Source organism: Pocillopora verrucosa, chromosome 5, assembly GCF_036669915.1.
Source record: "Pocillopora verrucosa isolate sample1 chromosome 5, ASM3666991v2, whole genome shotgun sequence".
In the NCBI taxonomy this organism is placed as follows: domain Eukaryota; kingdom Metazoa; phylum Cnidaria; class Anthozoa; order Scleractinia; family Pocilloporidae; genus Pocillopora; species Pocillopora verrucosa.
This window is the reverse complement of record NC_089316.1, coordinates 20,442,978-20,457,219: the sequence shown is the minus strand read 5'-3', so window position 1 is coordinate 20,457,219 and position 14,242 is coordinate 20,442,978. Positions and strand designations below refer to the sequence as shown.

General features: G+C 38.2%; 2 protein-coding genes across 3 annotated transcripts in view; one reads left to right on the top strand and one right to left on the bottom strand.

Annotated features, from left to right (window-relative positions):
* Positions 1 to 14,242, top strand: part of LOC131796473 (ankyrin-2-like) — a 178,383-nt gene that overhangs the window by 85,410 nt on the left and 78,731 nt on the right. The gene's annotated exons all lie outside the window — the stretch shown is intronic.
* Positions 6,785 to 9,487, bottom strand: LOC131781151 (putative ankyrin repeat protein RF_0381). 2 transcript variants are annotated; one of them, XM_066167755.1, is made up of 3 exons: positions 8,071 to 9,487; positions 7,850 to 7,899; positions 6,785 to 7,326 (listed from the first exon to the last, which is right to left on the bottom strand). In XM_066167755.1, exons 1-2 carry the CDS (start codon positions 9,475 to 9,477, stop codon positions 7,882 to 7,884), a joined length of 1,425 nt encoding a protein of 474 aa, XP_066023852.1. In that variant the 5' UTR covers positions 9,478 to 9,487; the 3' UTR covers positions 6,785 to 7,326; positions 7,850 to 7,881. The 2 variants fall into 2 exon arrangements, with proteins under 2 accessions (XP_066023852.1, XP_066023851.1); XM_066167754.1 differs by having other exon boundaries at positions 7,850 to 9,487.

Genomic DNA, 14,242 nt, shown 5'->3' with positions numbered 1-14,242 from the left:
TAATCTCGAAGAGAAAAAACCTGTAACCCGAAACTGTTCCTCTTCCTGCGGTGGCTTCGAGCTCCAAAAATAGGTTGAGGAGGAAAAGGTTTGCTTCCGAACTCCCCACTACGGATTGAGCGTTTAAATGCACATATGCATATCCCAGCTATTGATTCCAAGGTAACCATGAACTTTTTAAGGCCCTAACAAGGATTCAAATCCACAGAATAATTTCTGTACCCCGTTCGAACTAGGGGCTTTCCAGGGTTCATCCAAAATCAAAGGTCTCCACATTAAGTTATGAACCTTGTTTTTTCAGCGGGCATTTATAGCCCAAAGGCAATGCATGCAGACCATAAATCCGAGGGGTAAAAAACAAGGTTCTGTAACTTACAGTAGTGACCAAGAAAACAATACTAGTACAATATTTATTCTACCTCTAGATTCAAATAGAGGGGAAGAAACCAAATTGAACAAACTTTTGAATTTAGCGGGCCATACAGTGAAATACAGTCTGCTAAACTGACCAATCATATTGCACATATTAACTGAGAGATATAATCAGCTACATTATTGTTTGTTGTTGTGTAACTGAAATGCAAAACATATTAGTCATTTTAAGCAAAAACACTTAATATTCAGCTCCTCAGAAACAATATTAATTTGCTTTTTCTTTTGTTTGTGTTTGGGCTTGTGATGTTTGCTAGCTATGATATAAGCTTACTTGATATTTCTTTCCACTGTCCATAGTCAATGTTTCACACATGTACAGCAGCTTAGAAGATGGAGAAACAGAGAGCAATGAACAAACAGAGTCTGCATCAGTGGTGTGAATGTGCAGTGTAATATTGCAGGTTAAACAGCTTATTGTGTCAGTTAGACTGGCTTGTATGGAACAGATCAATAAATTTATAAGATCTGGCAAAAAATAGTTCTTAACCCTTTAACTCCCAAGATCTCATTAGTACTTCTCCTTACTGTCTGCCAAATAGTTTTTCTGATGTTAGTTTGGAGAATTTGGAGTTGGATCAAATAATAATTCCCTAATTAATATTTTCTTTCTTTTCATCACTTGTCTGCTTGATATTGTATTGATATTGTAAGGAGAAATTCTGTCTTGGTCACTCATTGGAGTTAAAGGGTTAAAAAGATGATAAAAAGTAAGTTATGTTAGAGGATTATTATAATATATATTATATATATTTAGAATAGTCAACTATGGTGAAGCAAAGACCTTAATGTAATTGCTGACTGAGATAAAGCTTATAAATTTAGTAAGTATAGAATTTGTGTAACAGTTTCAGCTTTACTTACAACTTATAGAGAAATATATGGAAACAATACCTGTAGAACTTTATCATCCCAACGCTTATTAATCAAAGCACTATTTGACTAAACTCCAAAAAGAGATTGTATGAGTGTGTATAGATAAACCTTGAAGAAATAAAGAAGGAAATGATTCAGTTCTCAAACATGGAACAACATGTTGATCAAAAGTAGCTGTTTACATCTATTTATGGCTTATAGGTAAGTTGATTGGCAACTAGATCAAACATTGAATGTTTGAGCATATAAAATTTTCTCCCTTTTTTCCACACAACAATCAAGTCCCACACTTCACTGAAGCTGAAACTGGAGGCAAAATATGCTCTCTTTTACTTTGCTATACATTAAACATGTCAAAAAATTTGAGTCCTGCCTGTGGTTGGTTCATTTATTGAATGCGGTTATTGGTTTATTTCTAATTATTATTTTCTTATTCGTCAGATTCAGAAGGTATACCGTATGCCTATCAGTAATTAAGTATACAAGGTGGTTTAAAGAACATAGAATAGCTGAAGGGGAGGAACTGGGACGGATCACTGATATACTATTTTACTTTTGTTTTATGTAACATCTATACTCTGGTGCTTTGCCTTAATCCCTTAAAAACTGAAAGTTGATCAACAAGTGATTTCTCGTATCATCTTCATTTACAGTCTCTTTTTTTAATAAGAGATGTTGATATTATTGGCATTTTACTTTTCTCGTTGTTCATGTTTGACTTGATTATTTGATTACTAATCACCGACTGGAAGCGACTGTTGTATGTAAGCGCAGAGTGACATAGATCAGAGATGGATGATGACGTTTAATCAATTGGAATAGGTTTAATACAGTACGTGAATGGATTTATTGTAATTTCCAAGAACGCATCCTTTTGAGTTTAGAGGGAAAACCTCATGAAATCCAGTGAGGAGAATGTATTCTTAAAAAAAAAACGTGAATCTTCAGGAGTTGTTTGTTTGTGTTTAGCGAACGGGAAGTTCGTAACTAATGAGATTTTTTAGCGAGCAGAAACCGAGATATTCCCAACAGGGGCAAGAATTTGTTTTAGGACCGAAATATAAGTAAAGCAATTTTCAAGGGAAAGATCACAACTTATCTGTAGACTCTCATAATTTCTACATTTTTTCTTTTTTGTTTTTTACTCAAAAGTTTGGCGAGGATTGTCCAATATCACGGATCGTAACGAGTTGTAAAAGAGACTCGTCGATCCGTAAGGATAGTGTAATGATCTGTAATGTTTTCACGAGTCGTAAGCTCCTAACGCGCGAGTCGTCTGTTGTATTCACGAGTCGTAAGGTCGTGGTGTCGATCCATAAATATTATTAAGGAGACTTTTTTCACCACTTGAGAGTCTTTCAGGCCATGGTGGATTTTGTCGTTTCGTGCGATCCCTTGGGATCGTGTGAAAAATTCACGAATCGTGTGACCCGTACGAATCGCCTAATGTATTCTCGGGTCGTGTTGTTCATCCGTGAATCTTATTAGGGATACTTGGATTTTGTCTGCTAGCCTGGTGATGTGTCGTGCACTTCGTGTGTTGCGACGAGACAGCGACGTCACCAAGATGAAGTCCACGCTTCCTTTTGGATTGTCTATAGACTCCGGAGACGGAACAGGCAGAAAGCAGCGAATGAAAGTTGTGTTGGATGGCATCGTTCAAGCGCTCAACTCTAGAATGAAAATAAATTTCAGCAGCCTCCCCCAACGTCCTTTGCTAATTGCACGATTAAATAGAGCCCACCCTTGAATCCAATCCACCTCCTAAGAGTCATTTTATCCACACCCAAAGTCAGCTGTTTTGCTTTTACTTACCCATCTCTCACTCTGGCAAGACATGTTATCTAAACTAAGGAAGACAACTTTGTTTTGATAGTCATTGCATAAGGCTTTATTTTATTTACCATTTGAAATTTGTTATAAAAGACAATCAACAATGCTCGGTAATCCAAAAGCACTTAAATGTCACGTTCTATCTTTGCATAACGCAATGCCTATTAAAATGATGTATTGAGTAATTGTCTCACTTGTAACAAGTTTGTCTGATTATGATCTTTCTCTGTGTATTCATGGATTATAAAGACACTATCAAAATAACATGCTATTAAAACTGACTTCCATTGGTGACCAAAACAGAATTTCTCCTTACAATGTTAATACAATATCAAGTAGACAAGTGAAGAGAAGTAAGAAAATGTCAAGTGGGGTATTAGAAGTTGATCTAATACCAAATTCTCTGAATTAACATCTTGAAAATTGTGTGTCAGACAGTAAGGAGAATTACTATTAAGGTATTGGGAGGGAAATAGTTAAAAGCTGCTAAAATGCTTTTGTTTGTGCTTGAATTTAAGCATGAATGGATGAGTTAGTTTGTATCTTTAATATGACTGACGTTGGTTGAAACTAAAGAAAATAACAAACGGTTTCACCAGTTACACGATATACAACCTAAAAAAAATTACGAACAACAAGACTATAAAAATACTTACATTGTTACGGCCACAGAAACATTACTCAACTGCTCTTAGCGAAAAATAGAGGAAACGGTTATATTACATGATACATTATGCAGGCAGCACAGAGCGACAGAAGGCGGCAACGAAATGACAAGAAAAGCGCTAATGAAACATTAAGTATAATTACAGAGTGAAAAGACTTAAATGGACTTACGTAAAGAGAAAAAGAGAAGAAAAGAAAAACCAACAAGTTAAAAAAAAATGTCGCACTTAGAACTTACACTGTTTCTGCAGGTTTTCAAAACATGTTTGGCTGTTCCTCATTTCAGATCATGCTGATTTATAATCATAGTTTCATACAGAATTTAGATCACTGCTTAACAGCATATTGAGCGACCCTGTTCCAAAGTGCTTTCTATTCCCCCGGCAACAGGACCAATAAAACCTATCTTCAAAGTCTGAACTCAATAAACAATGCGTCACAGATGGGCACTTTTCAGACATCGAGGCTACAGGACGCATTCATTACTTCAAGGCACTTTTATGGTGTTCTGTCATATGTGACATGTTACAATGACCACAAAAACTGCAATAAGTCCATTACTATTCTATTTTATCTTGGCATACTTGGAAGTGAGTGCTAACGACAAGAAGAGTTGTAAGCTATGTTCTTAGGGTACTAAATGTTGTTGTTTTGAATTTGGTTTTTGCAAAGAAAAGCCACTAGTAAGTTCTGAGACATTTCTGTGTTATTTCCTGTTAGTGATAGAGGCTACATTTACTTGCGCCGTGCTGCTGACATCTAGTGTATATTTAGTCATGGGTAAGTCCTTCAGACGTTTATGCAGTTTCTGTGGTCATAGTGTTGGAATTTTTCGCGGTGTTATTTCACCGCTGTTTAAGTAGAACACATAATCTTAATCAATTTTCTGTAGATTTCCTCTAAGGATGAGCATAAACCTGGTGTTATAACATTTGCACTGGGTTGCAATTGGCATCGTGATTAATCCAACTTGGGGCTTGTGTATTTTATTAGTCATTGCCTTGTCCATTGTTGCCTTATTCGTTGCCATCCACAATATGTATAATATAGATCATTGTAAGAATCTTACATCTTAGGCAACTTTACTCATTCCTCCACGTCGGCAGCGGCCACGAAAGCGTCAGTTTCAACTTTCAAAGAAGCCTCGCGACAACAGCCGGTTGATCGTCGACGGACAAAGAGTTCGCTAAAAGTGTAACAACTCACTCCAGTAGATGGCTCTGGTCAGCTTGGTTTTACTTAAAATACACTTTATTAGACGCATTAACAATACGAGCGGATATTTTGAGAAATACTTAGTTGCGTGAAAGAGGAAAATACGAGCAATGAGCAAAATATCCGCTCGTATAAAGCTTTCTCTCGTAAAATTACGTGTACTTGACGATGCAACCTTGCAAAAACGTACACTGCTACGTCTATACAATTTTATGACAACGATAACACTTTATAAGTGTACGTGCTCTATCATAGGAAGCAAGCCGTCAGTGGTCAGTTTTCTAAATTGCCAGGGCTAATTTTGAAATGAAAAATGAACGTAGCGTTTTTGCAAGTTATTTGCATTCCTTTGCCTGAAGAGTGTTTGAGTGAAGGGAGCAAGTTCCTAAAGAGATTGTGGTGCTGCGTCGGTGGGAGAGTATAACAGGGTAATTTAGTATTATCAACAGAATTGATAACATAAATTGGCCACCGTGAAGAATTTCAAAGCTGACGTTTCGAGCGCTAGCTCTTCGTCAATTGCTCTGACGAAGGGCTAACGCTCGAAACTTTAGCTGTTTAACTATTTACGGTGGCCAGTTTACATTGTCAACTCAATTGATAAAACTAAATTACTTAGTTTTTGAGTAGCCTTGCTAGATATGCAAAGTCAAGAATGTGGAAGCAGTATCCCAACACAAAAACGATCTTGTCTACTTCAGTGGTTTGCTAAATTTTGCCAAAACTGAAGCTAACACAATCGTCAAAGGCTCACTTAATGCGAACATGGGGAGAGGACTGGGAAGGGTTAACCACTGTACCCTTCTTGAACGCAATTCTTCAATCCTTCGAATGTTTTTTCTTTTTTTGTTTGGGACCGCTTATTATTTATGACCTGGGAGGGGGTGAGGTCGAAGGATTTTGTTTGAGTCAGAATAAAATTTACCTGTTTTCCCCCCCCCCCCCCCCAGGCTCTGTAGTATTCTAATGATCCCCCTCATTGGCAGACACCCACTTCCCCTCTATACCACTTTATAGCGAAAACTGATCCAACCTCCTCTCCCCCTAAAAAACAAAAATATTCCCCCTCTGAAAAAAAGAGGCCCCCTTCCCCGTAGACGATATATAAATTTTGCTCCCTTCACCTTTCCCCTTTCTCCATATTTTATCCAAACAGGGATTTTTTTACTACTTTCCCAGACGCTAGAAATGTCAAAGTCGTTCCCATTGACAAACAACACTTTCTTTCGTTCGGTGATATACAAATTTATTGACTAATGTTATAACCTCGCTTACAAAGGTTAACTAAATATTTGTTACGATTGGAGTTGCAATTTGAAGTCTTTTTAAAAGTTACGAGTACTTACTCATTTCAAATTGCTTAAGAAAAATCATGTCACTTCTATTTCATTTATAAATGATCTAATTTTCGATATAGCTTCACCTGATAACGCAGAAACAAAGAGGGTTAAAACACGTACAAAATGATTCATCCAAACCTTGCAAACGTCATTGTGCATTAGGTCAAATCAACGTGTTTAGTAAAAGGGGAAATTTTTCGACGTGCCTTTCTTTTTTAAGCGATTAAACAGTTCGTTATCGTTTTTTCACTGAATTAACGATGTTCTGCACTGCATTAGCTCTCTTCTGCATCGGTGTTACCTGAAAGCTGTAATGCAACCAATCAGAATGCAGAAATTTCTTCATGTATTCTATTAAAAAATTTCCTCGAAAAATGAGATATTCTGTACATCGCGTGAAATGTAAAAGCTATTATTATTATATAAAACAGTATTTGAAACCTTGACTTTAGCTCGGTACAAATGTTATCAAAACGCATTCTTAGCTTGGGACATAAACTTGTTCATAAACCTGTTCAACGTTCATATTTCCAACTTTTGCATAAAACTTCACAGCTATAATATTACAATTACGTGTTTTTTAATACAAAAATGTTATATGGTAAAAGAACACCCATTTACTTGTGAAAAATATACATAGTCATATTAATTTCAAAACGTCTTAAATAAGGAAAAATAAAGAGGCCGGTAACATTGCAGAAATCTTTACTTCTGTCTTCGAAATTAATGCCTTCCAGTAAAAAAAAAACAACCTCGTAGTTGTGAAATATACATAACATCGTATCAATTTTAAAAACGTTTAACTACGTAGAAATAAAATTACCAGCAATATTGTACAGACATACACTTCAGGCTGTGATCAGAGTGTGTTCATTTTCAAAAATCTCCAACACTGACAGTTTTTCCTGTATAGTACAAGCCACATGAGAACATCAACTATTGACAACACCACGCAATCTGCAATCTAAGAGACAAAACCAATGAGTATTTTAGGAAGAGAAATGAAGATTCCTACGACATTTGAACAAGAACAAGCTGCACTAAGGGGCTGTATGCCACTGACTTTTGTCTTCAGGTAACTTTATGTATAACTTTGATTTCATGAAAGCTTTCAAAAGCTGGATAAACAAATTCTGAGAAAAATGCCTGTATGCACACAGTGTTGAAATAAACTAGCGTGATAGAACTAAATCATTACGCCCAGCCAACACGCCACAGGAAGCCCAGGCTCAAGTGCAACTTTAACGACATAAGCTATTCAGTACCGAAACTGTTACTCAGCTCACAACTTGTAGAGATTGTAAGTAGGTCAAGTCGATAAGATATCAAATAACACACAGCCTGTTAAAAACATCAATTTGCAGCAATAGATCACTTGGTAAAAAGAATGGCTTTGAAGTTGACTGAACTAACAAAGCAGTGAGTTACATTTTGATATTGAAGAGTTAAGCAAACATAAAATAAGCTGTAAAGCTTACTTCACCGACCTGAGTTAATCATTGCCCGTTGTTGACTCACTTCAAGGCACGTGACTCAGCAGTAAGTCCAATGATGATGCATGATGTAAAGAGTTCTGTCCATCGTTATCTTTAGCCGAAGGATTGGCCCCCCTCTCAAGAAGACACTTTACACCCTGCAGCTTACCATGAAGAACAGCGATGATAAGAGGTGTTTTACCATCAGCTGTTTTTGACTCAATGTCCGGCAGGTGAGTAAGGATAAGATCAATGGTATCAGGGTCACCGCCATGTGCGGCAAAATGTAATATATTCCATCCATTACTCTTAACAGAAGTTACAGTTGCCCCCTTCTCAAGAAACCATTTCACTGCATGTAATTTGCCAGCCAAAGCCGCCACCATTAGTGGCGTGTCACCCTCGCCTGTTTTTGACTCAATGTTGGGCAGGTGAGTATGGATTAGAGATATAATATCAGTGTCTCCGCCAGATGCAGCACAATGTAACGTGTTCCATCCTTCGTTGCTTTCACAGGCTACAATTGCCCCCTTCTCAAGATACCATTTCACTGCATGTAATTTGCCACACAAAGCCGCCACCATTAGTGGCGTGTCACCCTCGCCTGTTTTTGACTCAATATTGGGCAGGTGAGTATGGATTAGAGATATAATATCAGTGTCTCCGCCAGATGCGGCAAAATGTAACGTGTTCCATCCTCTGTTGCTTTCACAGGCTACAATTGCCCCCTTCTCAAGAAACCATTTCACTGCATGACATTTGCCAGCCAAAGCCGCCACCATTAGTGGCGTGTCACCCTCGCCTGTTTTTGACTCAATGTTGGGCAGGTGAGTATGGATTAGAGATATAATATCAGTGTCTCCGCCCTGTGCGGCACAATGTAACGTGTTCCATCCTCTGTTCCATTCACAGGCTACAGTTGCCCCCTTCTCAAGATACCATTTCACTGCATGTAATTTGCCACACAAAGCCGCCACCATTAGTGGCGTGTCACCCTCGCCTGTTTTTGACTCAATGTTGGGCAGGTGAGTATGGATTAGAGATATAATATCAGTGTCTCCGCCAGATGCGGCACAATGTAACGTGTTCCATCCTTCGTTGCTTTCACAGGCTACAATTGCCCCCTTCTCAAGAAACCATTTCACTGCATGAAATTTGCCAGCCAAAGCCGCCACCATTAGTGGCGTGTCACCCTCGCCTGTTTTTGACTCAATGTTGGGCAGGTGAGTATGGATTAGAGATATAATATCAGTGTCTCCGCCCTGTGCGGCATGATGTAACGCGTTCCTTCCTGTTTTGTCTTCACAGGCTACAGTTGCTCCCTTCTCAAGAAACCATTTCACTGCATGTAATTTGCCAGCCAAAGCCGCCACCATTAGTGGCGTGTCACCCTCGCCTGTTTTTGACTCAATGTTGGGCAGGTGAGTATGGATTAGAGATATAATATCAGTGTCTCCGCCCATTGCGGCACAATGTAACGTGTTCCATCCTCTGTTGTCCATCAGAGACGGGTCTGCTCCCCTTTTAATTACACTTTTCACCACTTGAACGTTGCCATTCAAAGCAGCATTCATTAGCGGCGTTCTGCCTGTTGCGTTCCGAGAGTCAACAGAAAATCCAGGAGGAAGCGTCAATTTCATCTCAGTGACGTTACTGTCTCTTTCAGTAGAGTGTAACTGATTCAAGTCCTTGTTGTTTTTGCTCACAGAAGTGCCGCCTAAAATCATATAATGTGAAAGGAAATTAAGATTGGCATTAAACTCCAAGGAGGATGTAGAGACATGAGATATATTTTGGAACTAGCGACGTTAGGAGGAAAATTAAGTAACAAGAAAATTTGTAACAATAACAATTATAGTAATACTAATTATGATAATAATAATGACTAATGGGTATAATTGCTCCGGTGACTATAGAGATGCATGCACTCTGGTTGGTCAAGGATTGCGTCATATCTCGCTAAAATCACGTCGTGCGAGGAGATTTTATCATTTCAGACGTCAACTGGAAAATGGTTGCTTATCTCGATACGAGTAATCAAAACAATTGTAATACATTGTTAGCGACAAAAGTCCCAACAGCACGTTAACAAACGCCTAAAGCAAAGTCTCGATTTGATTGAATTTCAGTTGTACGTAAGCGTTACAGACAGGATATGAAAACTATGTTCTATGACTTTTAAATCACTAATGTTTAGAATTTTCCGACCAGCTATGTTGTTGGTATTACAGTTTATTGACAGTTATAAAAAAGAATTCATATCGTGGCAGGCTTTGTTGTGCTTTACAACTCATCCAATTTAGAAATAATGGATCTCTTAACGTCTGTTGTGCTCTCTCACTTCCACATTGTTTCAATGTTACTTTCCTCAAAATCAATCTTGCCCCTTTTTTGCAAGAAGAGGCTTTAAATGACAATGTTACAAGAAATTACATATTGATCAATTTTGGGTATTGAAGGGATTAAACCAAAGCAACAAAATAGGAATGTTACATAAAGTAAGAGGAAAAATTGTAAAATCCCTGAGGAGTCCCAGTCCCTCCCTTATAGTCCTTCCTGCTATTTTATCCAGGATGTTCTCCCCAACCCCATTTCCCCTTCATATTTCATATGGGTTGAAATACGTCAATTGCTGATAGGCACGTGGTGTCTTCCTTCTACAACTGTACCTGTTGCTGTACAAACTTCGTTTGTATTTCTCTGTGCTTGTTTTGTTGAAACATAAGCAACTGCACCTGCAACAATGAGTTTAGGTTAAAAAGACTTATTTTGATACTCCAATGTAAACCAAGCGGTTACATGTTCAAAAGCTTCACAAAACTCTCAACCTCAAATGCGCATATTATTGTAAGATATTTAATAGCGCACTCATTGGAATTAGTTCATGTGCACCTGTGTATGTTTGCTGCTTATAGTTATGGCCCAGTAATTTATACCTGCATACTTCCAACAGTGTTTTGTCACAGTACCTGAATCTCATGAATATTACAAAATACAAATTATGCAGTCATTAAATGAACCAAACACAGGTTAAGACTCAAATGTGAAACTTATTTACTATATTGGTGGTAAGTAGAAGTGAGGGAATATTTTGCCTCCTTTCAGCTTCATTGACAAAGTCAGAAGAGTGAGAAGTGTTGTGGAGGAAAGAGTTAGGTAAGCACAAACATATTGATATTGTTTACTCCAATTGCTAAATGACCCACAAACCAACATGAATACTGCAAGGAAATTAAGCTTATTTTTGATTACCAATTAAATCATTTTTTGTTTGAGAACTAACTTACTTCCTTCTTCATTGCTTCAAGACTTTATCTACACACTCAAACTCTTTCTGGAGTTTACTCCAATAGTGCTTTGATTAATAAGTGTTGGGATAATAAAGTTCTACAGGTATTTCCATACATTTCGTATAAGTTGAAAGTAAGGCAGGAATAGTTACAGAAGTTCTACATACATTAAGTAGCTTCATCCCAATCAGCAATTACACAAACGTCTTTTTTTCACCAATTTAATAGCTTTAGATACTGCATTTCCTTGAATAAGTGCCCAGGTGCGAGTTATTTAAAGTTTTGGTAAGAAAGGAGGGGCACTTAGTGGAAGAAAGTTGATTAATCCAAGAGGGTGTTTAGTAAGAAACTATAAACTGTACTGATTTAGCAATAGTTGAAGCTTAAAAGTTATCAATAAAGTGGGAAAAGAATCAGATTTTCCTTTTATTTGGGAAAGTGGGAGGGAAGCTGAGGGTGATAATTCTAGGGGGGAGCTTCTTTGATAAAAGGGCCTCGGGGGAGGGCACTTCTTTGAGTGTGGGCACGTATATGAGGATATACAGTAATTTTTCATAGCGTTATACTGTAAGATGCTGATAATCCTATTGTTGCAGCAATAAAAAGCTGATTTACCAGATTTTTTTTTATTCTTTTAGGAAATTTTCTGTGGCATACTTGCTGTTTAGTTGAAGAAAATTTAAAAACCTAAGGAAATTATTAATTAACGTTTCCGCTCTAGTTTCTGGAGACGTGAGTTTGGGCAAAATTTGCTCGCGACTATGAAATATACATGGTGTGCCTACTTGTCGCCACCGTTTACAGGAATAAATTATTACAAATTATAAAAAAATCTAACATAACACTCTTACCTTGTTTATTTATGATTTTATTAGCTGTTTCGATGATCAAGTTATGCTCTACCACATTTTAGCCAGATTTAATTTGCAGTTTATAAATCTTCTCCACATTATTATATTAATTGCATGACAACCATGACACATATAAATTCAAAGATGAATCAACCTCCGATTTACTGAGAGATGGGTTTTTTTTCCCTCTTTGCATATCTATAAAATCCTTCCAAGAATTACTGTACTCAGAAAATGAAAATGTCCAGATCCATCAATGATTCCTTTGCCCGCGGAAGTCAGAGAACGTGAGCAAAAGTCAATTCGATCGACAAGCTACATACTGATTTAGCTAGTTGATCTGTTGTATAAGCGTCTCATCTTATATGCTAACAAGGAGATTTGCTGTTCATTTAAATCGTTCGCTGGTGGGACTTTTGGGTATAGTTATCGAGAAGACCGACGTTGTATATCCCAGGTCGTTCCCTTGCGTAGTTGTAAAATAGACATTTCGAGTTACTTGCGGAGATCCAGGAACTGAAGTTGATCTTATTTTGTCGCGAGCCGGCATCTTCGAGACGCCAAAAGATATCGATGATTTTACAATTTGCCCCAATCATAGATCAAATCTCTGTACCGGTGTTGGGTGGACTCGTGGTTCCATCAGTAGATGTAGAGTGCCCAAAGAAGTGGACGGCTATGGTAAAGGTAGGGTCAAGTCGACTCCAAAAGCCTATTGGGAAATTGGTAAGCGTGTACCACAGATAGTACACAAGACATCTGGAAAATTCTTATAACCTGGCTACTTACCACCTTGTGCAAAATTACGCGTCCCGTCAGACTTAGGTCTCGATTGAGAATTGGTCAATAGGCCACCAAAAATCCAGACAGAGGCAAAGTTTTCTATACTAATCTCTGAACACTTTGTAGGCTTCGTAAGACGCGTAATTAAGGACACAGTGGCAAAGGGACCTTCCGCACTAGCTACAAGACGCTGACAAAACTTTTTTCTCTTCACCGAAAATCACATCAAAATTTGTCCTTGCTAAATTTCAAGTGTGCTGCATGTATCAGCACCCCCCGGGAGCCCTATATATAAGAGGGCGAGGATGCACGCCGGGAACTTCGAAAACGACCCCTATAACATCATAAAAGGTACCCGAGTCTTATCCATGTGGCAGTGGCAACAACTGATGTCTACCCATAAAAAGTACCAATTTAAATGCAAAAAATTGAAAAATCCCAAAAATAAGAACTCCTTTATCGATGTGCTCCAGAGACTAAAGTCAGATTATTAAAATCGTCCTAGTAATGCATAATGCCTTTTTTAGGTATTTTATTGAGCGAAAAACACCCTAAAAGGTACCAGATAGGTCTCTTTTAGTCCACTAAAGTTTGAGACATCGTCAAAGGTACCAGATCACTGATTTTGACCCCTGAAAGGTACAAGCATCCTCACCCGTTTTCGATCGAAATTATCACTTGAAATTCGCTTGGTAATATATAAAAAAAAACAACGCGAGTAATACATATATATCCAATTCTTTCACCACATAAAAAGTTGTAGGGCTTGATAGCATCTTAGGGACGGACCATTAGATTTTTGATTGAGGGGGGGGGGTGTTGGGGTGTTGAGCAATAACCCCCGAAAAAATCGAGCACAGCCTTAATGGAAGGAAACACCTCGTGAAATTGGCAAAAGACCCCCTCCCCACTCCTGCATCAGAAATCTAATTGTCCGTCCTTAGGGCATCCTCGAAGACTCAGGGGGTGTGAGTCGATTTCAAGTCAGGGCGGAAGAGCTCCTGGGGACATTGTCCTACAAGACTAGTTCCAAACGGTCGCAGTTGTTCTGGTATCTGATTGGTGCCAGAAAATCTTTGTGTTTTTCAGCCCAATCAGAGTGAAGTATGCTTTAGAGTCCTTTCGTGTGTTTTAACACGGAGATGTACAAGAAGCTCAGTAGCTCGCCTTCTTTGTTTGGGCTGTGATCAGATTGTCCGCAAAAATCTTACCAGAAATTATACTAAATACTTCCGTAGGCATCACAGGAGAACGTATTTAAAAGTTTGCAAGGTTCGTATAAAACGTAATGGTTGTAGGCGTTAATGTGTCACTTTAAACGTTTGACGAGATATAAGCTTAAATCGTTCTAGATTTCTCGTATAATTTGCTGTGAGTGAAACTTTGCGAATCCCGTGAAGTTATTTTGCCGCATGGGCCACGCAGGTATGTCGAGCAACTGGCGCTTACGCTTGCGTAGCTTTCTGTGCGCGCCAAAATCT

Excerpts from the sequence above, each read along its gene's own strand:
- LOC131781151 (XM_066167754.1), bottom strand. The coding sequence starts at position 9,477 with ATGAAATTGACGCTTCCTCCTGGATTTTCTGTTGACTCTCGGAACGCA.